Source organism: Sorex araneus, chromosome 5, assembly GCF_027595985.1.
Source record: "Sorex araneus isolate mSorAra2 chromosome 5, mSorAra2.pri, whole genome shotgun sequence".
Taxonomy (NCBI): Eukaryota; Metazoa; Chordata; class Mammalia; order Eulipotyphla; family Soricidae; genus Sorex; species Sorex araneus.
The window spans coordinates 23,686,328-23,712,342 of NC_073306.1; the positions used below are offsets into that span (position 1 = coordinate 23,686,328).

Here is a 26,015-nt window from a genome sequence, read left to right on the forward strand (position 1 = left end):
CACGCTGTTCCATGGCCTGGTGACTGACCTGGGCTTTCCCAAGTCTCAGCTGTTATAGGGCCGCAGCCTTGAGGATGACGTGAGTGACTCCAAGTGACCCAGTAGGGAATGTCAGTGTTGGGAGACGGTGCCGGGGCGTGGGGGTGTGGAGGGTCTTTAGTTCACTGAGAACTGTGGGATGCGGCTGCATGAAGTGCATGATGCGAGGGGCCAGGAAGGAAGGGCCCCGCGACTGAATCAGCCTCCAGGGCATTTCCAGAGCGTAAAGCTCAGACTGTAGCTGGCTCTGGGGGAAACGGATGCCGGGGAGACTGATGTCCTTGCTCTCTTTCCTTTGCTTCCTAGGAGTCGACCGATTTCCTGAAGTACGTTGTTGAGTGAGTATTGGTTTGCGTTTTCTCTCTGGGGTCAGCCGTGCGCCTCCCAGCGGGGGGGGGGCCCTTGAGTAACCACCGAGTTACTCAGTCTATGGTGAAGCTGCTTCTGTGGAGGGTCGTGGGGGCTGGTCACAGAGCAGCAGCTGGGAAGGCCCCTGCAAAAGTGCAGCCGCTCAGCGACTGTGCTGTTCCTCCGCAGCAAACTGAACTTCACGCCTCTGGAGCAGGAGATGCCTGTGCAATTTCAGGTGGTTGAGCTGCCCAATGGCCACCACCTCTGCAAAGTGAGAGCCCTGAACAAGGGGGACGCCAACTCGGAAGTCACCGTGTACTACCAGGTCAGTTGGCCTCCGGTTTCCTCAGCCAGGGGTGGGCCTAACGTACCGAGAGGAATGACCCAGTGACCGTCAGGCCCTTTCACAGTTTTGGGCTAGGGTGGAGGGTACCACGCCTGGCGGTGCTTAGGGCTTTCTCTTGGCTCTGTGCTCAGGGATCACTCCTGGTGGGGCTCAGCGGAATCTTACAGGGCGCCAGGGATTGAACCCGGGTCAGCTGCATGCAAGGCAAGCGCCCTGGCTGCCGTACTCCTCAGTCCCCTGAAGCTACTGACTTAAAATGTAATATTTTACATTAGAAAATGGCTCCAGTCAGTGAAAAGGAGGGAACCAGGGGCCTCATACAGGGGAGGCGAGTACTTTACCTCTGAGCTACAACCTGGCCCAAATGGTTCTGCCTTAGTCACCCGACCTCTAGTGTAGAGGAACAGATTCCTACACGCTTCCCTGACACCCCACTCAGGGAGCGGAAGGCTATTTGATGGAAAGCCCAGTTTTGAAAGCAATCAAAGGACACAGCCAGGCAGCCAGGAGGCAGCAATGCTGCTTCAGGGCTGAAACGAAAGTTTTCAAAGCACCCGGGACAGGGGCTTTATCGGGAGCTTGTTTGGCTGGGAAATGTGAGGACCGGTATCCCTTGTTTCCCTTGTTTTCTGCCATCTCAGATGTGTTTCTTGTATTCGGATCCTTTGTTCCTTCCGCACCATTCTAGAGAGGTGGGGTGAGGCACAAGGAGCCAGCTTGGTTTGCCTCAGCCTGTGGGCTGCCTCACTGGGCTGTGGGGCCCGTGTCTACCCACACTGATCTCAGGCCTCCTGGACTGGGGGTTCTTCATGGTCCTGAGTCCAGCACGAGGAGTCCCGTCTCTCAGGCCCCTCAGACCTCCTGGTGTGCTGGAGTGGGGCTGCCACCTCCCTGCTGTCCTGTGGTGCTCGCAGCCCTGGGCGTGAGCTGCCCGGGTTGCTGCTCCCCCGCGCTGCAGGTCATGCTGCAGTGACTCACAGGCCCCAGGCTACAAGGGTATGGCCTGGCCCGGAGTAGTTCTGCCTTCACTTCAGGATTTATTTTCCTGCCCCACACCTAGTCGTATCATTTTACACAGGCTTTCCTGTTGTCGACTGTTGACGTAGGTTCCATTCAGCACCTGCTGGAACTGATGTGTAATAGAATTGCTCTTTAGGGAACTTCTCTCTTCACAGATCATTTTCGGCCATCAGTTGATAAAAACCTTTGTGGAAGATATGTGGGGCTTAGGGTTTGTCCTTTGCATGTGCCCAACCATTTTATCCATGGCACCACACGCCCCGTGTCCCCACTCCAGCATCACCGACTAGAATCCTGGAGGCCCCCAAGCGCGGCCAGGTGTAACCCTGCTGGTCCCCAGCTGTGTGTGTTTGGGTTTCCCGGGCGCCTGCTGGGGTCGGAGGTTGAGCTGTGCCAGCAGTGCCCTGCTTGCTTGCCTCCTGCCTTCCATTCTGTTGCTGCTTTGCCAGTCTCTGGACAGCCAGGATTGGGTCTCCGAGGGTGATACAGCTTTTTGGGCACTTACCTCTCCGCTGGTTGGCTCGCTGCTGCAGAAGCTCCGGCTCAGCCTTTCCATCCAAGGAGGTGGTCCAGGTGCCCCGTTATCCCGACACCTGTTCTTTGAAGACCTTGCCTTTCCTGTGTCCTCGGGTCCTGGCAGGCCGAGGATGTCTGACCCTCCCCCCATGTCCTGCTGTTCCGCGTGAGGACGGGGAGTACAGCTGACCTAGCGTAACGGAACTGTGTGGAGGGCCCGAGAGGGTGGCTCCACTCTCCAGAGCAGACAGGAGGGCAGGGCGTGGGGATAAAGGCGTGTCAGTGCTCACCGGGGTGCCCGAGCCCACAAGCCCGAATCCTCTGATCCGCGGCTTCTTTCCAGTCAGGTACCAGGAGCCTGAAGGAGTACACACTCATGGAGTTGCTGGTGGTGAGTGGTGCCTCGCGCCTGGGTAGTGGGCTGAGTACAAGGCAGCATGGGTTACTTGTCTTTTGGGCATCGAGAGGGCAGGGAAGGAGACTGGACTCGGGGGCTGAGGAACCTTGGGAATAAATGCAGGATTCTCGTGGCAGCTGAACTGATGGGCTTATTGAATTACAGATGCACATGGAAGAGCCTTGCTTTGACTTCCTTCGCACTAAGCAGACCCTTGGGTAAGTCCCAGGCACAGCGCTGGGCTCAGGCGGAGGTTTGGCACGTGGCCTGACGCAGCGGCCTCGAGGGGCTCTTTGGTCCTGAGAGCCCAACCCACTGCCCAAACCGAGTGGGGCTGCGAGAGAAACCAGGTCAGCCTGGATTCCTGACCGGGGCGGGGCACGCTGACCCTGAGAATGGGTGCGTGCACACTTCACTCAGAACCATGAGGCCCAGTCTGTGGCGGCCTCTTCATATGCTGGTGCCCGAGAACCGGGCCGGCTAACGCTTTCCACTCTGCCTCTAGGTACCATGTCTACCCAACCTGCAGGAACACGTCCGGAATTCTGGGATTCTCTGTCACTGTGGGGACACAAGCAACCAAATACAAGTAAGTTTGCACCCAACTAGTCTTCGCAGAGCCAGTAGGGCCTACGGGTGTCCCTGAAACCTCAGGTAACTGAGCATTTGAGGTTGGCCTCTGATTCAGTCACAGCTGTGCAGGGTGGCTCATCAGTGCCCAGTCCAGCGTGGGTCACGATTGGTCTGACTCAAACCCTGTAGTCATCGAGCAGGACTTGTATTATTTCTGAGAATAAGGCAGGAAAAGATGCTTTACTTGGCCTCTGTGACATGTCCAAGCTTAGCTGTCACTGCTTCAGTGGGCAGATACCAGGGAACTGGGCAGGGGTCAGCTTCCTCCTGTAGCCAGAGGCTGTTGGCCTTTTCTGCCTTGGCCTGGGCTGGTTTAGGATGGTTCACACCTGGCAATACCAAGTGATGTGGGGATTGAACCTGGGGCTCCCAGATGCAAAACCTCTGCTCCAGGCCTGAGAACTATCTTCTGGGTGCACAGGCAACTTTTAACTGAAGATGTTTTCTTCTAGCTCTGAAGTGGTTGACAAGAAAATAGAAGAATTTCTTTCTAGCTTTGAGGAGAAGATTGAGAACCTCACTGAGGATGCATTTAATACCCAGGTGACTACACTGTTCTGGCTTACTGGCCTGTGATCCAGCTCTTCACTTGGCCAGTGTCTGTCACCTCACCCTCATCTGACCACCATGTCTTCCGTGCTTTATCCCCCGAGTTCCGCTGGGAGCGCCAGACCCCACTGTGCAGAGCCGGTGTTGTGTGGGAGGAACTGGGTAACGCCATGCCTGAGCTCTCTCTCTGATATAACAGGTCACAGCTCTGATCAAGCTAAAGGAGTGTGAGGACACCCACCTGGGGGAGGAGGTGGATAGAAACTGGAACGAAGTGGTGACACAGCAGTACCTCTTTGACCGCCTTGCCCACGAGGTATAGCCACCCTGTCCGCATCACCGGTACAAGCAAATCGGTAGTGTGTGGACCATGTATCCAGGATTGTCTGTGACTTGCCCCATCTCGTCATCTGATTGCTCAAATATTGGGAGTTTCTTTCTGTACTCCCTTCTCCAGCACATTAGATGACAAGATAGCTGGATGCTGATCCTTCCCTTCCCCTGTCCGTGCCACCAATTTCAGCCAGAACAAACTCAACTTTTGTATGACTGAAGGAGTGAGATTTGTAGGGGCAAAAAGGGTTTTATGTTCTGAAGAAAACTGGTCTTCGTGGGATGTTTCCAGGTCTATGTACATCATTGGTCAGTTTCTAAGTCACAGTAGTAAAACCCACCGAAAGAGTTCTGGGTCCTCTAATCCAGTGCTCTGATAATATTCCCTACAAGGTGAATTAGTGAAGGCCATCTTCGTCTCATGGGGCAGAGAGGGTTATTTACTTGGACTGGAGGGAGAGCATGGGGTAGACTGTTCTGTGCAGTCAACCTGAACTATTTACCCAGACACTCAGCCCAGTCCTTAAGGCACTCCAGTTTTCCAAAACAGGTAGGACAGATCAGGTTTCTTCACCTGTTTCCCTAGTGGATTTTCTCAAGTTACCATGTGCCTGCAAAGTGACACTGAGCCAGTGTATACAGCACTTAGCTGTAATTACAGTTTGCTTCTCTGCCAGGGCTGGTTGTTTCTATAAAACACACAGATGTGCCACGTACAGAGAGCTCATTTTTTATCCTACACTGGAAGGTTATGGGATCAAGCTGAGCCTTCAAAGGGTATGTCGGGTGTGCCGAGCAGGGCCAAGGAGAGCTAGGGGTTATGTTTTAAGAACTATCGAGTACATTGCTAGTCTTTAAAAGCTTGCCTCTCTCCTGTTTTCTCTCCGCAAGATTGAAGCACTGAAGTCATTCTCAAAATCAGACTTGGTCAACTGGTTCAAGGCTCACAGAGGCCCAGGAAGTAAAATGCTCAGTGTCCATGTGAGTATTTTTATGCTCTACAGAGTTGTCATGCAGATTGATACCGCAGATCCTAATAGGTCTTTGGCCTCTTTTCAGGTTGTTGGATTTGGGAAGTATGAGACAGAAGAGGACAACGCCCCCTACAGTGAAGATTCAAGCTCTTCTTGTGACGTGATGCAGTTAACCTACCTGCCAACCTCTCCTCTGCTGGCAGAGTCTACCATCCCCATCACTGATATCAGGGCCTTTACATCAACACTTAACCTTCTCCCCTACCATAAAATAGTCAAATAAACTGCAGTCTTGTTGGCCTGGAGAACTGTGCACTTAAAAATGTGTATTTCATGAAATGTTGCTATTACTTAGGGCTTCCACTGGATATTCTGTACCTGCATCAGAGAACCTTTCCAAGCCAAAGGTAAACTGGGATTGACAGGCTTGCAGAAGCAGTCTGAAAACACCTGTCCCTCTCAGATTGAGTCCCCCCATGTTACTGTCCTTCAGTTTACTGTTCCGGTGGGTGGACAGTCCTAATGTGCACTATGAGAATTAAGACTGGAGTCGATGAGAGTAAAGGGGAAAGGGTGAGAAAAGAAGAGAACTGTCATTATGGTCCATTGTCCTTGTAAAAAGTCAACTCCTATATTCAAGGTTGCCAAAATACTGGCACCAGTTTAACCATAAATACAAGAAACACATTTTGAAAAAAGGTTGGAAAAAATCACTTTATGAAGCCTTAAGAAGCTAATAACTGTAGTCCAGAGTTAGATACAATTTAATAGGTCAATTCCAAAATAAAAATTATTGAAGTGAGACCATGAAATTTCTTAACACTTGATTTTAATACATACATTGCACTAATTTTCTAAAATAACTCGGAGGAACCACTATTTACAGTAGATGGAGTATTCATGAAAAATCTGCCATCAGGTGTATATGTATATATGTATATGTGTGTGTATATAAGTGTGTGTGTGTGTGTATATATATATATATATATAACCTGATTATGTGAACTAGAAACATGTTGTACATCTCAGTAGCAGTAGTAGAATGCATAATTTGAGACCAGGATTTATAAATGCTTTTCAAAGCACAGAGTTTGAAAAGGAGCAGACATCTTGTTTTCAAAACCTGAAGCTTTTCCTCAGGACTGAAGTCAAAATTGTAACTGCCACGGAAGAGGAAAAAAGGAAGCTTTTCTTGCTTTAATTGTTCACCTGCATCGGAAAGTCCGGTATCCCTGAGATAGGAACCACTGCAATAAAGAAGGGAGTGAGCAGGTTCTCCCCCAAAAGGCGGCTGCTTATTATGCCTACTGCTCTGGTCACGGGGCTATAAACTTTGCATTTCCAAACTAATGCTTGGCAGCACCAAGACGTTTCAGTAACGGTTCATCATAAACCCAACATTCTCCATCTTCGTGAAATAACTGTAAGAGAAAAAAGACGAATCCAGTTGCACACTTATAAACACTGTATCTCTGTGCTCTCATTTTACTGCTACATGTCTTCTCCCTGTGGCGCTTCACGAAGGGCAGTTTCACGCAGTGTCCCGCACCATGCCCATCTCAAGCGATGTTTGGTCGCCCGCCCCAACATTCAGAGAACTTAATGAGGCACAGGTCAGGTGTACTGGGTGAGGAGCAGCGGGAAGTTGGGGCAGGATCTCCAAAGTCAGCTTACCCTGGTTTCCCACTGAATTTCCTTCTCCTTCCTGTCTCGAGCTTCTGCTCTTTGTCTTTCTTCAAGTCTGTGCTTGGCTTCAGTTGCTGCATCAATGTCTCTTATTTTTAAGTTGAAAGTTACATCCTTCCAAAGGCTACAGAAAGAAGCAAAGGTGGTAAGTGGAGACAAGGTGCTAAGTGAAAACTCTGGGGATGGTGAGAAGAGATCTAGAGCCACCCGAGTACAGCAGAATTAGTCTAAATCAAGTGGCATTAAGTGGTGTTTTCAAAGACAAGCTCTCTAAGGCCCCAAGGCACGGAGTTAACAGAATGGAAGGTTCTACAGCTGGTGTCAGAGAGGAGCCGGGTGGGTGGAAAGTGGAATATATGGCTCCCTAGAATGAAGGAGCTGAGACTACTGATTCCAGTCATAGCTCTGAGGGGTGTCACTTCACCATCTCCTGTGTCCTTCACGATAGAAGAACTGAAATTCCATTTCAGAAAAAAAAGAGACAATGTTTCCACACCTTTAGAAATCCTCTCCCTGACATGCTCAACAAGGAACTTGAGTGTGTGACTCCTCAACCAGAGTTCTTTATGGCCTGGAGTGGAGCTCAGGTGGTAGGGCACAGGGTTTGCAGCAACAGTCATTTACAAAAACCTTATTTTATCATGCAAAAGGAAAGGGGGAAATATGAGACTATTAGAAAGCTGCAAGTCAGTATTTGATAATACTGAGTTTATTATTTTTGTTTCTGGTGTCAGGGATTCAAGCCCAGGACTTCATACTTGCTTCACGGGCTTTACCACGCCACTAAACTAGTCCTGGAATTTTCTTTGTAAAGCACTATAATTATATTGCAGCTAGTGCTTTTGTTTCTAAAAGTCATGTCAGAGACACATACTATACACATACATACTTAGGCATTTAAAATATTTAAAAATAAAACTTTTTGCAAACAACAAAGACATGAAGGTGTTTTTTTTCCTATCTACCTCTTAACTAGGATCGCAATGCCATGTCTTATGTACTACAAAGATGGGGACCGGAGGGATAGTACAGTGAGTGTGATGTTGCCTTAGTCGCTCCCAAGCAGGTCTCCTTACCTCCGGGACTCGTATTCATTCTGATCTTCCAGCTTCCTCACTTTCTTCTTGATTATAGGTAACTTCTTGGTATCTACAAAAACTGTGTTTTCCTAGAAAGGAGAGGCAGGAATATTTCTGTTCGCATTAGGAAGAAACTGCAACTCTTCCCAGATTTCAATTAGCAAGTGTAAAAAATACCTGTGATACACATACCTCATTTTATTGCTCTTTACATATTATTTTATAACAAATAGGTTAGTGGCCATCTTGCGGCAAGTGCATCAGTGCCATTTTCCCAACAGCCTGGGCTTAATTTGTGTTACGTTCAGTGATGTATACCGAGTTGTAAGAATATTGCACACTTATGAAACGAGAGTACAACTCTGCCTTAGAACTTATTTGTGAAACTTGCTTTATGGTGAGATTCTTTTGATTCTTTTTCTGGGGTGGTCGGAGACCAAACCCACAACTGGAAGTGTGCCCAAGTATGTCAGTGCTCTAGACCTGCAATTCTCCATGGAGGCTACGGCAAGGGACCAAACAGGATGGGGGCAAGAAGGGGGACCACAGTGGAAAAGGGGGAGAAATACTGATACAGATAATAGTTTCATATGTAATCTTCAGCATAAAATAGAGTTGTGTGTCTTAAGTTTTGGTAATGATTCCATTCAGTGGACATTTTCAATTTGGCTACGTGCTACAGATCTCAAGCTATATTAGCTTGGACCCCAAACAAGTTTTCATTGGGCCACACCACCAGTGCAAAGACCTTAACTTCTGGCAAGCTCAGGGGACCATGTAGGCTGCTGAGGATCAAACCTTAGGCAAGTGCTTGCTTGCTGTACCATTTCTCCAGCTTCCAAACAAGTATTAAGTATGTTCAGGTGTTTTTTCACAGTCTGAACTCTCCATATCGAAAACAATTCTTTTTAAAGCATGATAATCACATTGTAGCTTGTGTTTTTTTTTAAAGTCATAGACACATATTATATAAGTACATACTTGCATGAATTAAAAATAAAACTTTCTTGCAGACAACAAAGACTTATTGGCTCTTCCTGGAAGTCCCACACTTCTTCCTACTACTTATAAGCTCCTTGAGGGCCAGAAATGTCACACTAATTTCTTTACCCTTAGTGCCAGAGAGAGTCTGTTTCTTATACAAAGTGAAACTGTGTAGAAAACAGAAGTTGGTCTAGCATTTCATTAATATATCACAAATTCTAATATATATAAGCTAACACCTACTGGATATTTGCTATGTGCCAAACATTTTTGCTTTTTTACATGTATTCTTGGTGTTCTGATAGAAGAGGACAGAAAAATATGCAACAGCCTGTACTTCTGGGGAAGGGGTGGGTGAGGGAAAACACTAGCCTTCTATTAGAACTAGATTTTCAAACAAAGAGTAAAGAATAAGGTACAGTCCAATGTAACCCACAAGTGGTAAAAGACTTCTTACCCCTGTCGCATATTTTGCATACATTATGCCATTCCATTCCCCTTCAATTGAGCAAAAGGACTTCTTGTCATTTGGAGAACTAAATAGAAAAAGAAACATTTGTGTTAGTCTCAAGCTAAAAGTAAAGTTATTCTACTAAAACTATCTGGGGAACAAAGATGTGGCTCAAGCGGTAGAGTATATATCCTGTGTGTTTAAGGCTTGGAGTCCAAGCCCAGAATGGCATAGCCCCCAAGCACCACTGAGTGTAGCCCCCACAAAAGTAACAAAGTCCTAAAACCAAAAAAACAACTAAGTTTTTACATATGTATAAATATAAATACATGTATGTGTATATATATGGACATATATCCCAAAGCATAAATGCTACTCTCTATAAAGAGCGAGCACATGAACATATACACATACACACATATATATAAAATCTAGTCTATTTAGCCTAGGTTTATTATATGAAGTGCAAAAATTAGAAAAGCAACTCTTACCAAAATGAAATCTGGTTAAATCAGCGTAACACAACTGGACTTCCCAGAGGTAACTATAGAACCAGCACCCTAATAAAACTCAAGATACCAAGAACAGTGACTGAGACGAGCAAGAGTCCTTTACTAGGTGCTGGGGCGAAAGCACACTAGGAACAGTCCTTGCCCTCAACTCTTGATAGCCTTGTCGTAGCTCATGCCAGGGTGAGTTCATGTGCTCTAGGGCAAACCTGCAGGGGTGAGTCAGGGAAGGCTTTGCAAAAGCACACACTGTGGGAGACCCAGGCTTTCACTGGGATCCAATGGTCTGGACTCTTCTAAGGCAAGATCCTTCAAAGGTGCAGAGGCCTCTGCTGGGATCTAGCAGTGCTTTGTTAGGCACATTTGGAATCTGGGAGATGCATCAAAGCGAAGATTCAGAAAAAAAGGCATGGAGGCTAAAAGATAAAACTACCCAGGAGATGGGGATGAGAACTGCTGTTACCGGCCCCAAACTTTTCTTTTTTTAAAATTTTATTGATTCACTGTGATATAAGGTTACAAGCTTTCATGTCTGAGTTACAATCACACAATGATCAAACACCCATCCCTCCACCAGTGCACATTCCTGACCACCAATATCCCCAGTAAACATCCCCCTCCTTTCCCCACCCTCCCCCTGACTCCTTGGCAAACAATATTCCCCATACTCTCTCTACTTTTTGGGCATTATGGTTTGCAATGCAGATACTGAGAGGTGATCATGTTTGGTCCTTTATCTACTTTTAGCACACATCTCCCATCCTCACCGATTAAAAGCTTCATGATTTAGGGGAGTGAAAGGAAAGTGGGACAACAGGAAAGAATGATCTACAGGTACAATGTCATCAGGCAGTGATTCTAAACTGCAGTGTGGGGACTTTTGGGGAGACTCATGCCTAAAGTCTAATCAATTTTCTTCGTATGAAGAAGCAATATGCCTTAAAACCAATTTTGTAGACAAAAGTCTACAAAATTTCCCCAAAATTGTAAAATGTACAGATTGACTTCTAGAAGCAGACTGGAGAAACTTGCTGTCCTGTCAATTATATACAGAAAAAATTCACGAACAAAAAAATAACTTTTTACAAAATTTGTTTTGTTTTGGGGCCATAACTACTAGTGTTAGAGGGGTTATTTCAGAGCCCTTTTAGCTCCCAACTTTGAGGATAACCTTCTATGATCTAGTTATGAGTGATGGAAAGTTCTGGGAAATACCCCGCCCCCCTTTCTTTGTTCTATATCCTATTTTTGACAACCACCTGCTTGTTTGGGAGGCAAATGCAGTTAGTGTGACAGTGCTGCTTGCTAAGCTAAATTTATCTTTATAAAAAAAAAAATTACAGTGATCTTTAGTAAACTTCATGGCCACATTCTGCTCAAAATTTGTGTGGCTGTTGATTCTGTTATCAGATGTTCTCCCTGGAAAACTGGTTCTATGTGTTGCATCTGAACACTTTTTCTGGGCTGGAGAGGTAGTACAGGGGTTAAGGCACATGCCTTACATGTGACCAACCCTGGTTCAAGGCCCTGAACCACATGTATGCTCCCCCGAGCACTGCCAGGTGTTATTCGTGAGTACAAAGCCAGGAATAACTGGAGAATTACTGGGTTTGTTCCAAGAAACAAGATAAAAACATTACCTCTTGTGGAAGTTCTGGGGAGAGAGCAAGTCCTGCAGCTTTCCCCCTCCAAGTGCCAAACCCACCCAAACAGTGACTGTCATCCAGACAGCTCAGCCTCTTTCCTCTAACTCAAGCCAAGATGTGATGGTCACTGTGTTTCTCCAGTAAAGGAGCAGGGGAAAAGACACCGTGAAAACACTTCAGTGGGACAGTCAGACTATCAAGGGACTAACTCACTCATGGTTCAGTCTGCGAAGAGAGTCAGAAATTCGTACTCTGGAGTAACTAGGAAGACTGGGAAGACTCGTTTCAGTTCCCGACAGCAAGGCTGGCTCCTAAAGAAATGCTACTGATGACTTTGCCCTACCCAGCCTCTGGGTCGCTTTCTGAAATGCGATATTAAGAGATCTGACAGAAAAGATGTGAAATACATTTTCAAATAAAATAGCCCAATTATAACATAGAAGTATTTTTTTTAAGGCAAAGGAAAAGTAAGTGAGAGACGTAGAAAAGTACTGAAGCAGAAAAACAAAATACCTACAAAATCTCAGCAGTTATTCTGTGCTTCTTGCCCCCGTAGAAAGGTTTGGTGTGGAAGATGATAGTTGCACTATAGCCAGTTTTGGAACAATTTATATTGCATTCTCCTCCAAGTTCCACCCAGGGCACTGTGAGGATCGACCTGCAAGATCAGAGAATCCAGTAAGGCAGGGCCTGAGGGCTCGCTGATCCAACTAAGTGGACACAACTACTTGCCTTCCATAACCGTTGGGGAATGTGAGAATGTAATGCTCATCGTAGTCTAGGCACGAGACACAGCCTGTGGAGAGACGGGAAGACTATCTGATGAGTGGTGTCAGCTGGTCAGAAAGCCTTATCATCTGGCTGACAAAATCCTGAACATTCATTCAATTGAGGGGGGAAAACAAAAATCTTGTACCACAATTCTACTCTTATCCCAAAACATGTGCTTACAAACAATGGCTTTTGAGGTGCCATTATCTCTAATTAGACAAGTGCCTAGCATACATAGAACAACACAAAATTCTCTCATTAAACATGATTGACTGAGGGGTAAAGAGATAGTACAGAGGCTAAGGCACTTGCTTTGCACGCAGCCAGCCCAGGTTTTATCCCTAGCACCCTATATGGTCTCCCGAGCCCCACAGTGATTCCTGGGCACAGCCAGGAGACACCCTAAGCACAGCCAGGTGTGGCCCCAAAACCAAAAATAAGTTTTTTTTTAAAAGAAGATTATTTATCCAGTGTCCAGACTTACCCTGTCCTATGTTGTGAACCCCAATTGACATCCCAAGGAATTTTGATTTGGTCCAGATATGAGCATTGAATTGTATCTTCTTGCTAAAGCATTCAGCATAAAAGGCTGAAACTGAATAAACATTGCTTTAAATTAGTGCACTATACAGCAACTCTAGAGGCTGAAAATAAAAATACTTGTTCTGGTTAGAAGCATGTTACTGACCTAACCCCAACCTTATCTATATAGTAGTTTCAGTCTTAAAACTACATCAAGCAAACAAGGATAAGCATTCTCCCTACTATGTCTGCAGAAATGATGTCTCACTTATGTCATGGGCCTCAAAGATGCACAACTACAAATGACTTAGAAGCATTAGAAGTGCATTTTCTAGAGGCGAGAGGAGCACAGGGGTTATATTCTTGCCTTGCACATGGCCATGGTGGAATCCCTCACACCACACAGGCCTCTCACACACTTCCAGGGGTCACTCCTGAGCAGAGCCAGGAGTAGCCCCTGAGCACTACCGAGCACTCCAAATCACCGTCAAAACACACACATACACACCCACACACAAACCAAAACACCAGTGGAGGAATTGGTATAGCAGCATTGCAACTATAAATCAACAACTTTAATGGCACCATAACTTATGAAACCTATTTAAAGTTTGTTTCCTAAACTCCTTCTTTTTATACATCTTGAATCCACAAAGCTAAGAGTGTTTGGAACTTATGCAGGAGCAGATATATGAAGAAACAGTCCTCACAGGGTGGGGAACATAACACATCACCATAGAACTGTCAGCAGGTGACCTTAGCGAGAGTTTCATTTTCAAATAACCTTAAAAGTGAATGTTGCAGAGGAGCTCTGGAACTTACTGGGTGGATGATGGGAAACCTGCTCGGCCACAAATGTTACACAGTTTTTGGAAGCCCAGGGAACTGGTCCCTCAGAAACCAGCTCCTGTGAACAAATAGAAGATCATTTTCTTTGGATGTGGTAACACAAATGACACTGCAGAAAATCATGACACTGAATCTTCTGACTCCCTAGGAAGTTTACTGCTCCCACCTCTACAAACCCAAAGCACTTATATGACTTTTATTATGACACTTATTACACGATTTAAATGATTTCTTCATCAATCTTCTTGAACAAGACATCCTTGAAAGCTTGGATCTAACTCTGGGCCTGGAAGAGTAAGTAGTTATCGATGTCTGCCGAATGACTAAGCACAGAGGTATCCTGGGAGCTGGCGTGTAGCTTCACATGTGGGAGTGAGGGGTCCAGGCCAGCACAAGCCCCTGAGCCCCACAAACAATTGCCTCCAAAGAAACAAATAAAAACAAAAATAAGGGGGCCAGAGAGATGGAATAAGGGACAGGACTCGGCCCTGCATGCAGCCCGTTCCTGGCCTCACAGGTAGGCCCGCAAGCACCACAGGAGCTACTTCCAATCAGAGCCAAGAATAGTCCCTGAGCATCACTGGGTGTGGTTCCACCCCACCAAAAGTACATAATGAAAGTGATGGTTGCCGGAAGACTCTTGTGACAGGCGCTGTGGCTCGTACTAGGGTAATTTTTTCCATTCCTTTCTGAATATTCAAGTTTTCCATCACCATTTAAATACTGGGGTTCTGAGGCTCAAGACTGTCCTCGGGCCCTGCTATTTCCACAGATGATTTCATCTAATGCAGGGCTACAGACTGATCATTTAACTATAGTAAACACGGCAAACCCCAGCTCCTAAACCTCTCCCCTGAGCTCCAAACTCCTAATTCTAACTCCGAGGCTGAGAAGCTCCACTCATTTGTCTCTAAAGCCCCTCATCCTTAAAATTTCATATCAGAGTCCTTGACCTCTCATTCTCTCTTTCCCTCCGCAGCGAAGAATACCAACCACATGCCAAAATCTGGGTGTGGGGTTCCTCTCTGCCTGACTCCCCTAAACGCTCAGCTCAACCTCCACACTGCAGCGGAATCATGTCCCTCCTGGAGCAAAGCTTATGTTTTTGCCCCATTTTTGTTTTTTCAAAAGCTCATCATAATGGTCATCAGAAAACAAAAATAAAAGCCTCATTAAGACATAAAATTATCATTATACAAGGCTGTGTATATGTGATCTGGTTTCCAAAGCGTTTCCCCCTTGCTCATTCTATTCAAAATATGCCCACCCAGTAACACTGTTCATGGGTGGGAAGCATCTTTCAAGGACTGCCTTTAATATTATCTGCCCCCAAGAAAACAAAATCCTGCATCTGTTCACAACTGTATTCCTTAGAACTTCAATGCAGAACTCACCGCGTTCTCTTCAGTATCATTTGGTAATGACCAGTGACATTGAAAGATCTCGCCCAAAACAGGGTTGTATGGCTTCTTGGCAACCGACCCCTTCCTTCCTGCATGAAAGGCTGAGAGGTACCATTTCACAACCTGGACCATTCGCTCTCTGGCATCCTTCTGATCACTAATGCTGCAAGGAAGAAATACCAAATTTACTGTCTTGCTTTCTGACAGGATGACAGTTGGTGTCTCTCAGCTTCCATCATGAATGGGGCCGCTCTCGGCCATGCTGAGAACACCCAGGGCTAGTAATTACTACTTCAAAGTTGCTTATTAAAACTGAGGTATAACAACATAATTAAATATACTTGTTTCTTATGAACTTGACAAGTATCTATGTCCAGTTAATGAAGCATCAACATCCAATTAGTCTGAGAACCTTTCTGTGACCCTTAATCTTCTCATTTCCCTAAACTCCTTGGCAAGCAATCCTGTTCCTCATCCTGAGGCAAACCCTGTTTCTGGTTTCTAATATCACAGTGTTGCTTGTTCCAGAAATTCATTTAAGTGGATTGTGTAATTATCAGATGGCTACAGAGTTTATTGTCGTGTTACTGGCTTTTTATTCTGTAACCCTGGTTCCCTCATGTTATTGGTTTCTAACTTTTTTTTCTTTTTGGATCACACCCGGCGATGCACAGGGATTACTCCTGGCTGTGCACTCAGGAATTACTCCTGGCGGTGCTCAGGGATGCATATGGGATGCTGGTATTCGAACCTGGGTTGACCGCGTGCAAGGCAAATGCTCCAGCCCCTCTAATTTAATTCTTTTGTGGTAGAAAATGTTTGATTACAGTCACCTTAAATGTATTAAGTCCCCCACTATGTGGCTGATCTTGAATGCACATACAATGCAATCAAAGGACTGAAGCTAAATAACTGTTGGATGGCATCTGGGAAAGTCAACCATGAACACTGTCTACATCCTACAGACGTGCTGGCATTTGCTGCAGGGCTATGGGGGGATGTGTGCTGGGAGCTACTTGTTGGCTTAATTCCCGAGGAACTGCCAACCATCACCCATGCTTGTCTGTTTCTCCCTAGTTTAGGCCAATGTTGCTCACGCACTGTGTACCCAGCACCAGCTGTGCTGTACACTCAAGCTCCCGGGCTCCCCAACTCAACAGTGCATGTATTTTGAAACTGTGTTATTAGGTACATGTGCACTTAAAGGTCTTATTATCCACACCCATATTTTATCATCAGAAATATGACTTAGGTCTCATTTGTACAAACTCGTTTGCACAAGGCCTGATTTGACCTGTAACGTCCCTTGACCACACACCTGTATCCCCCTAGTACCCTGCTGGCTGGCACAGCCAGGTTCAAGCAGCTTAGCAAAACCTGGTGAGATATGGTGAGGAGAGGATCCAACTACCCCTGAGTTCCCCTGGGGAAGCCGCTATTAAAAAAATAAAAGTTTATTAAAAAATACATGGGTTCTTTTACTAGTCCAGCCAGACTAGTTTTATTATGCTCAGTAAGCATTTTGAATACCGTATTTTAATCTCCTTCCTCTTTTGCTTTTAACAAACCAATGTCTTAAAGTTTCTCTCTTGTAAATAGCATACAGATGGATTTTGCTTTTACAAAATATCCAGCAATTAAAAACAAAAAGGCTTTTTTTGGGACAATTGCAAGTCTCTTATATGAAATTGGGCTGGAGCGATAGCACAGTGGGTAGGGCGTTTGCCTTGCATGCGGCTGACCTGGGTTTGATTCCTCTGTCCCTCTTGGAGAGCCCGGCAAGCTACCAAGAGTATCCTGCCCACACAGCAGAGCCTGGCAAGCTACCCGTGGTGTATTCGATATGCCAAAAACAGTAACAAGTCTCACAATGGAGACGTTACTGGTGCCCGCTCGAGCAAATCAATGAACAATGGGATGTTAGTGCTATAGTGCTATATGAAATCATTCCCTTGTAAACCATTTTTACCTCATAAAAGTGCTTCTTTTATTAATAAATACGGACTCATTCCAATCTATACTTTGCACCCTAAACCACAAGCTCCTCAATGGCATCCACTTGACTTTTCCCTTCTCCAGCTCTTAACAAAGTGTCTGGCAAACAGGTGCTTTAGAAAGGTTTGCTGATCTCCAGGAGGGGAAGTTCATCATGAGACCGAGCTAACGAACAATGACTGCCCATCCCTGGCTCAAATAAGCTCAGAGTCCAAGTTCTGTAGCGAGCTACCCCTTCATGGCTCTCAAGATTTCTCAAAGCGATGTGCTGAATTTGGCTGCCAACATCACGACCACCATGTAATTAACCTAAACCAACAAGTAGGCATACAACATTCAACAACACTTTCCCCCAGAAATATCTGAAGACAAAAAAGAATCCATTTTTCCTCCCAAAGGCAAGAAGTCATTGAGTAACATTTGTAAATATCAGAGAGTATCATATCCAATCAAATACCTCACAAACAGGTCCGGATGTGCAAAAAAGTCTGCGTACATTTCTAGAAGGGATCTTCTTTCTAGAATGAATGTCGGAAGAACTACCTGAAAAACATAAAAAAAACCACATTTCATCTTTTTTTTTTTTTTTGGCCTTCTGTCACACCCAGTGATGCTCAGGGCTATCCTGGCTCTGCGCTCCTGGCAGTGCTCAGGGGACCATATAGGATGTCAGGGATCGAACCCAGGTGGGCTGCATTCGCTACTGCTGTACTACTGCTCCAGCCCACACAGCTCATCCTTGAAGATAAAATCCAATGACAGATAGAGATTGCTCAACCGCTAAGATACATCGAGGGCCTGACTGCCATTTTGGTAACCTTCACATACCCACCGAGTTTTGCCCAGGAATGCTTGTGACGCCAATTTCCCAAACAATTCTCATGCAGAAATGCCCAGAAACATGACCAACAAATGAAAAACCAAAACCAAACCAAAATTCTGCTTTGAATGTTGAAATGTCAATTTGTCTAAATTATTCTTTCAGAAGTAGGCCTCACAATACCCTGTGTCAGATGCTATGGAGGCGGCAAAAACAAGTATAGGAGAATTATACTGGCATTTACTTTTTTAGGTGGAATGTCATAAATACAGATTTGCCTTTTTTTTTTTTTAAACCCCGGAAGCCTGGGAGAAGGACAGATTATGTTGTTTACTGGCTCAGAATGAGAGCAGAACTGTGAAGTAATCCACTGAGGTGACCGCCTTAGAGAAAAGCCTTAGGAAAGAATAAGGGGGCAGAAAAGAAGGCGATAGGAACAGAAATAGGAGAAAACAAGACACTGTAAAGGAAGGAAAAAAGACAAAGACAAGGAGCTAGGAAATGGGTGTGACAGGATGGAGCACGGAGCCCTGGGGCCAGTGAAGAGCTTTATATTGAATGTAATCAAAGTAAAGAGAAAGTAAAGTGAAATTTATCAGCTACACAGGCGGGGTGGGGGGCTGGGGGGATAGGGGGAGGTTTACTGTGGTTCTTGATTGAGGAATATGTGCACTGGTGAAGGGATGGGTGTTTGAGCATTGTGTAACTGACACTCAAGCCTGAAAGCTTTGTAACTTTCCACATGGTGATTCAAAAAAAAAAAAAAACCTAAAAAAAAAAAAGAAGTAAAAAAAAAAACTAAAAAAAAAAAAAGAAGTAAAAAAAAAAACTGGGGTCGGAGCAATAGCACAGCGGGTAGGGCGTTTGCCTTGCACGCGGCCGACCTGGGTTCAATCCCCGGCATCCCATATGGTCCCCCAAGCACTGCCAGGAGTAATTCCTGAGTGCAAAGCCAGGAGTAACCCCTGAGCATCGCTGGGTGTGACCCAAAAAGAAAAAAAAAAACCCTAAAAAAAAAGGGGGGGGGGTGCTGGGCAGGGTGAGTAGTTGGTGGCACTCCCTTACTGGAGGCTGAGAGCTTCAATCACAGAACCCACAGGGTCCCCAGGGCCCTGCCAGGAGTAATTCCTGAGCACAGAATCAGAAGTGAGCCCCAAGAGTAGTCAGATGTGGCCCCAAAACCAGGGGAGGGGGGAGTATTAAAAAAGGGTAAGGGGGAACACAAGCTTTGCAAGCGACACTTAGGCTACATAACATTTGCAATGAGTCAGTTACTACCAGACTCTCTAGTTACACTTTTTTGTTCGTTTATTTCTTTGGGCCACCCTTGGAAATGCTCAGGGCTTACTCCTGACTCTGTGCTCAGGGGATTAAACCTGGCTTGGTCGCATGCAAGGCCTTTTCCCACACTCTCTCTCCAGCCCCAGAACTTTTCACTTTCCTTCCATAGGACATGTCTGCTCATACTCTGGTTAGACTAACAGGTAGGCCTATGCAGTGACTCGTGTGATTTCTACCTCCAGGAATACAAAGAAACTGTAAATCACCAAGTAAGAATAAAAGAGGGTTAAACACCTGTAATATACACTTTTTACAAATCAACGAAAGACTACCAGTTAAAAAAAAAAGAACAAAAGAATTGAACAGACAATTCAAAAAAGAGGAGTGAGACAAAAAGTAAAGGTCCATGGCCTGCATGTAACCAACCCGGTTAGATCCCTGAGCTGCAGTCTCCTGAACAGCTCCAGGTGGGACCCAGGTGGTCCCCCGCATCAAGGGGCCCAAGTATGACTCCAATCTCAGCCTTTGCAACGAACCACTGCCCTGGCTGGCTGAGAGTTTGCTGGGAGCATCCTCTGGCTCCCTCAAAAAAGAACGCTCCAAAAATATCTAACAAGATTTGATGGGTAATCAAAAGAAAAAGGGTCGTTCTTTCTCTACTAAAACCTTTTATTGAGAACTCTAAATCAACAAGTCTTAACTGCGTGATACATTATCGTTACACTAGGTTGCTAGAGCTCTGAGAAAAGAGTCAAGCGGTCTTCAAAACTGAGTTCAAGGACTTACTTTAGAGATGAAGAATTCCTGGAAAATTAACTCCTTTAAGGAAGATTAAATTACATGCTCGGCCTAAATCTTAGGACTGTTCTGCAGACCAAGTAAAGTAGCATTTCCAGACCCTATGAAACACTTGGGAAGTCACTCTTTTGTCACTGTTTTCTGTGTCACACCCGGAGTTCCTCAGGAAGCAGGCAGCAGTAAAGACTAAAGTTGGGCCTCCCACAGGCAAAACATGCGCTCCAGCCCTCTGAGCTTTCTCCCTGGCCCAGGAAGTAAATCTTTTTGTAAAATACATAAAAAAAAAGGTTTTATAAATAGAAGAATGAAATAGAAATTTTAGACATTATTACAGTAACAGTTGGGAATGCATGAAAGGAATGAAGACCTCAGAATCGTGCTAGTAATCACTGTCACCTGTGCCAAAAAAATTACTAAAATTGCTCATTTTAACAACATTAGAAATAATGATTATTAATCATTCATGATATAATAAGCTTCTTGTAACTAATGACACAGTATGGATTCTCTGGCAGAGGAAATGATGAGTCAATAGTAATAAATATGATTATGACTAATACCTTGGTTAACACATCTATCATCCCACCCCCAGCAAGAGTTAGGGGACACAGAATGTGGATTAATCTATATTGGTGTTTCCCAAAGTAGGCAATACTGCTGTACTGAAACAGCCCTGGATGCAACTGGGGACTGCATTTTTTGTTCATCTAAGGGTAGATTTCCAGGGATGTGCTTTTTTTCTGAAAAGCAGGTAGTAGGCCACATAAGTCTGGGAACCTCTGATCTAAACCAATCATCTGGTCTCCATGTTATCAACACTGGTCCCCTGTAGGCACTGAGATTCAATGGAAGTGTGATCTGATGGGTCACATCTAGAAAAGAATGTCCTAATAATACCAACAAAAACACTCCACAGAAAGAAATTATTTTTCCTTCATATTATTTCCTTTTTGGGGGGCTAACTTCCAAGTTGCTCGGGAGGCCCTGGGCGGAGCAGGGGTCCTGCCTACCACAGGCCGTGGTTCAATTTACTCCCGTTTGGCCCTGGTGCTGGAATTACCTCTGGTGCTCAGAGGCCTCCAGGGCAAGACCTGGTTGATGACCGAGACCGCCAGGGTTGCACTCGGTGATGCCTGGGGGACCAGAAGGTGCGGGTGATAAAACCCATTCCCTTTGTGTAAGGAAGTGAAGACTGAAAGCATGGCAGTCTTGTCGCAATGATGAGGTAAGTCTGAGTGTGAACGGGCATGCTGTGGATAACAGCAGGGGACAGAAGGAACCCTGGTCCTTTCTCATAATGCTGATCCACTGCATTATTCCATATTGGAACTACTCTACTCATTATGTGAGAGGAAATTTAGTATTACACTGAGAGAACAGCTTACATTAAAAGGAACAAGTGTTAAAAGGATGTAGAGAAAAAAGTATACTGGCTCCACAAATTAATGCTATCCTTGTGCTGCTAGTTTCATTTAGATTCGGGGTAAAAGTGTAAATCCTTACTAGGAAATATTACAGGTTAATTTAAGAGAAAGTAGAAAAAAGGCACTAGTGAAAAGACTGCAGACCATGGAATCATAGACCATAATGGATTCGACTGCCCCTTAACGACTTAGCCAAGTTATTTAATCTCTCTCTCTCTCTCTTTTTTTCTTTTTGGATTACACCTGGTTATGCACAGGAATTACCCCTGGAAGTGCTAAGGGGACCATGTGGTATGCTGGGAATCGAACTCAGGTCGATTGTGTGCAAGGCAAATGCTGTGTGCTATTGCTCCAGCCCTGAATAAGGTTTTTTTTTTTTTTTTTTTTTTAAAAAAGTACAGTGGCAAGGATACAGAAAGACTATACATCAGTTTCCTAAATCAGGCAATCCATTTAGAGTACCAAGTTCAGGGGTCATGAAGATAGCTCACAGGGGTGGAGCACATGCTTTGCATGTTCGAGGCCCTAGTTCTTTCTGGCTTAGCTCTGGCACCAAATGTTCTCTCCGTCATGCTGGGTATAGCACTTCCTGAATGTGACTTTGCTGGCCCATAGCAGCTTTAGGCCTGAGCAACTGAGAATGGCATGGCAGGCCCAGCAGCTGAGAATGCTTCACAGAGTCTGAGTACTGTGGGGAAGGTGCCATCCCTCCAAAATGATAGAGTTGCAAGTTGGATTAAATTCAAATACAGATCACAATAATTGTATGGCTTAATGTGTGTCACATCCAATGTTCCATTCAGTGCCTATTCTAATCCTCCAGTCCTTACAAAACCCTGTGACACAGGCTACTATATGTTCATTCTGCATGTGAGATTCCTGAAGATCACAGAGGAAGGAATTTGCTCAAGGGCAGAGTTGATGATAGCAGAGACAGGAAGCAAACAGAGATGGTCTATCCCCAATATCAGAACTCCATTCATTTGGACCTATGAGCATTATGTTGCTTTCAGATTGTTTAAATCGTTAACCAAGTCCAATAATATTGTGGTTTGCATATATAAAACCCAAATTTTAATCCATACAGTCCAAACTACAAAATTACTGTTATAAATGCATAAAATATTTCAGTATTCTCATCTACTTGTAGATTAAAATACAAGACAGTAATCAGTCATGCCACTGGCTACATTAGCAGGCAGTCACCATCTGATCACTGCAAATGAGACAGGAACATAGTGAGCTTTGCAGCAAATGCCAAGTTTGCTTCTTACCTTGGTAAGGTCCATTCCAAGCCGGACCTGGGACAGGAGGTGCATGATCACGCTCTTGTGCTCCTCCACAGACCCAGCCTCCCCTTCATCATCTCGATCATCATGTGAATCAAAAAGATCTGAAACAAAACAGCATCTCTTAGACCAGTGTGAAATCAGGTCAATCTGTGCTGCTACTGGGAATGAAAAAAAAATTTTTTCCCCCCAGCTAAATCCTCAACTATCACTTACCAGCATCACTTGTTCCATTGGACATGGAAGAATTGAGCGATTCTGTCGTATCTGGGCGCTTCAGACTATTTCCCGAGCTGCTGTGCGTCAAGACTGAGGCAGATCCAGAGGAGCTGAAAAAGATTAATCAACTTCTTCAGCTGAAGGAAGCAATTCCAAACCACAGCAAGGTGCTAGTCCTCAGAAAGCTAAGCTGAAGGAACACATACAGCTGACAGATAAACACTTGATTCTTACAGCGAGCTGGTTACAAATACACACAGATACTGTCCAACTCTTTCCCTGGCACGTTCTGAGACCGTCAAGTGAAGGCAAGGTCTCATGTGTTTTACACAGTGTGTCATCTAAAGTCAGCAAGACTGAAAAAAGGAAAAAAAAAATCAGCAAAACTCTCCTCTCCACTGATTTAGAATTCATTCCGGTAGGGAGCTTTCATAAATGTAGATTATGTCATAATTTTTGGCAACAATTTTAAGAACCTTAAAACTGCCACTTAAGTCTCAAAAGGAGTTCTTGTTTATATTTTTGAGATCCTCTGATAAAGGTCCACATGGATATTATCAATGTTCTTCCCTGTGAAGTTGAACTTTACTTGTGATTACAAAGTAAAACTTTTATTTTGCAAATAAATTTATGATAGCTGGCATTATGAAAGTTTGAGAGCATAATAGTAGCAGGATTTAAAGGAAGCTTCCTCTTTTGAACCAATGTCAAGTTATATACAAGGGTTACTTGGCTGGGGGGGCGGGGAGAGCAGAGAGATAGTAGCAGGCGGGGAACTTGCCTTTTATGTGGCCAACCCAGGTTCAATTCCTGTTACCCCATATGGTCTCCCAAGCACTGTCAGGAGTAACTTCCGACAATCAAACAACAAAAAGTCCAAAAAGTTATTTGGTGTACAAATACAGATTGGGGGAGTGGGTCTCCCAGTGCTGCCCAGTGGACCAGGCCAGTGTTTCAATGCCAGTGTCCAGGAGGTGGTGCAGCTCAGGCCCTCCGGTCCCAGGGATGACCTGGGCCACCCCCAGCCATGCTCTGGGAACATACAAAGCTGGTGAAGGACCCAGGGCTGCAGTCCACAACAAGGCATGTGCCTTAACCCCCGTGCTATTTCTCCAGCACCTTTTCACAGCAGTTAAAATTTATAAAATGGCACACATAATAGTATTTAATCACAAATTTCTATGTGCTTAACATAGCATATATTCAAATTTAAACATAATTTGCCCTAATTATTTAATTTCATCTTTATTTTTAAAAATTATTTGGTTTTGGGCCACAGCCAGTGATGCTTAAGGGTTACTCCTGGCTCTGCACCAAAGAATCACTCCTGGTGGTGCTCAGGAGAACAGATGGGATGTCTAGGATGGAACCTGGGTCAGCCGCGTGCGTGTAAGGCAAGCGACTACCCACTATACTACTTCTCCAGCCCCAATTTCATTTTAAAAATAAAACAAACTCTTGTCTGACAGCAATTCGGAGTTCAGAGCAAACATAGTAGAGTGTCTCAGGATGCTGTAATATGCAGATTCTCCCCAGCCACATACCGCCTCACCCAGAAGCACCTCATCCTGAGTCCATTCGTTACGACTGTCAGACACTCACGCCCGTCACCATTGCTCTGGAAGCCCAGTGTTCACTAACAGTGTAGTACATTCCATAAATCCCATCCCATCCTGCAAACACCCTGAGGTCAGAGAGTTAGCACAAAAAAAAATTTAAGGTATTAGGGCTGGAGCGATAGCACAGCGGTTGGGCGTTCGCCTTTCACGAGGCCGACCCAAGTTCGATTCCTCCACCCCTCTCGGAGAGCCCAGCACACTACCAAGAGTATCAAGCCCGCACGAGAGTATCAAGCCCATGCGGCAGAGCCTGGCAAGCTACCCGTGTGTATTGGATATGCCAAAAACAGTAACAATAAGTCTCTCAATGAGAGACGTTATTGGTGCCTGCTCGAACAAATCGATGAGCAACGAGATGACAGTGATATTTTATAACAGTATCAAAGCTGTTATTCTATAGTTGCAGATTACCAAACCTTTATTTTGGGCCTCAAAACTTAACAGTATACATTTAAGATCACAGATATCTGATTTGTCCCCCCTCACTCAAAAGCTGAATTTGACTGCTGTAACAAAAATTCTTAAAGCAATACAACAATTTTCTGTATGAATTTTGAGAGCAGTTATGACACAACTTTTGGAATAAGGTACATCGCAGTTTATATGCAAACTTAAGAGAATAAGAGTCCCAGACAGTGTTTCTCATTAAAAAAGAAAAGGGGACAGAAAGATAGGACAGGGGTTAAGGCCAAGACTTCACAATCTTTGGGCTGGTTCTATCCTCTGCACGATTCCCTGAGGACCAAGTACCACAGGGGAGAGCCCGGGATGCCTCCCATCACTGCTGGGGTGGCCCCGGGAAATCCTGGGTACTTTAAGATCCACGTAACCCTGCATTCTTGGGCCAATGTATTGAACCAGATTGGCCTAGAGTCACTCGGAGGGGCCCCCAGGCCTCCTGAGCACTATCTTGGGATGCCTCATGCCCCACTCCAAATAAAAACAAAACCAAAGTCAAGTAAGATTTTTCTTACAAAGAAACTCCACACTAGATCATGTAAGAGGTCTGGGCTTGATCCCCAGGACTGCACGGTCCCTCACAGACAGGAGTGACCCCCAGGTACCACTGTGGTCTAAGACACAAAACAACAATGGGGGTGGGGGAACAATCAAACACAGGGTCAGAGAGAGAGTATAGCTGGTAGGGCATTTGCCTTACATGCTACCAATCCGGCTTCTAGCCCTGGCACCACTTATGGTCTCCCGAGCTCTTCCAGAAGTGATTCTGAAAACTGAGCCAGGAATAAGCCATGGGCATTGCAAGGTATGGCCCAAAAATATAAAACTAAACCCTCAGACTAAACCAAATATAACACAAACATTAAGTAGTATTAAAGCAAATAAATATTAATATACTTTCGATTGGCTTCTATTTTGAGTGTTTATTATAAACAACTGACCAGCATTATTCTCATTTAAATGTTTACAATGACCCCTTAAAACTGAAACATTATCTTCATTTGAAAAAATTAGTTTTAAAAATAGTAATTTGTTGATTAACATCCCTTGACT

At 44.9% G+C, this 26,015-nt stretch overlaps 2 protein-coding genes across 12 annotated transcripts in view; one reads left to right on the forward strand and one right to left on the reverse strand.

Annotated features, from left to right (window-relative positions):
- Positions 1-5,962, forward strand: part of NRDC (nardilysin convertase) — a 66,992-nt gene extending 61,030 nt beyond the window's left edge. Inside the window, exons 23-31 of the mRNA XM_004607139.2 lie at positions 346-377; positions 577-715; positions 2,616-2,663; positions 2,835-2,887; positions 3,175-3,258; positions 3,755-3,845; positions 4,051-4,167; positions 5,076-5,165; positions 5,244-5,962. Coding sequence (XP_004607196.2) covers positions 346-377; positions 577-715; positions 2,616-2,663; positions 2,835-2,887; positions 3,175-3,258; positions 3,755-3,845; positions 4,051-4,167; positions 5,076-5,165; positions 5,244-5,441 — 852 coding nt within the window. The 3' untranslated portion in view covers positions 5,442-5,962. The remainder of the gene's footprint in view (positions 1-345; positions 378-576; positions 716-2,615; positions 2,664-2,834; positions 2,888-3,174; positions 3,259-3,754; positions 3,846-4,050; positions 4,168-5,075; positions 5,166-5,243) is intronic.
- Positions 5,905-26,015, reverse strand: part of OSBPL9 (oxysterol binding protein like 9) — a 223,716-nt gene continuing 203,605 nt past the window's right edge. For all 11 annotated transcript variants that reach the window (XM_055138078.1, XM_004607137.3, XM_004607131.2 and 8 more), the window contains 12 exons: positions 22,882-22,994; positions 22,651-22,769; positions 17,511-17,596; positions 15,050-15,221; positions 13,629-13,713; positions 12,769-12,879; positions 12,246-12,309; positions 12,031-12,171; positions 9,365-9,443; positions 7,921-8,012; positions 6,833-6,968; positions 5,905-6,579 (listed from right to left, as the gene is read on the reverse strand). In XM_055138078.1, the coding sequence (XP_054994053.1) occupies positions 6,505-6,579; positions 6,833-6,968; positions 7,921-8,012; positions 9,365-9,443; positions 12,031-12,171; positions 12,246-12,309; positions 12,769-12,879; positions 13,629-13,713; positions 15,050-15,221; positions 17,511-17,596; positions 22,651-22,769; positions 22,882-22,994 (1,273 nt within the window). In that variant the 3' untranslated portion in view covers positions 5,905-6,504. The remainder of the gene's footprint in view (positions 6,580-6,832; positions 6,969-7,920; positions 8,013-9,364; positions 9,444-12,030; positions 12,172-12,245; positions 12,310-12,768; positions 12,880-13,628; positions 13,714-15,049; positions 15,222-17,510; positions 17,597-22,650; positions 22,770-22,881; positions 22,995-26,015) is intronic.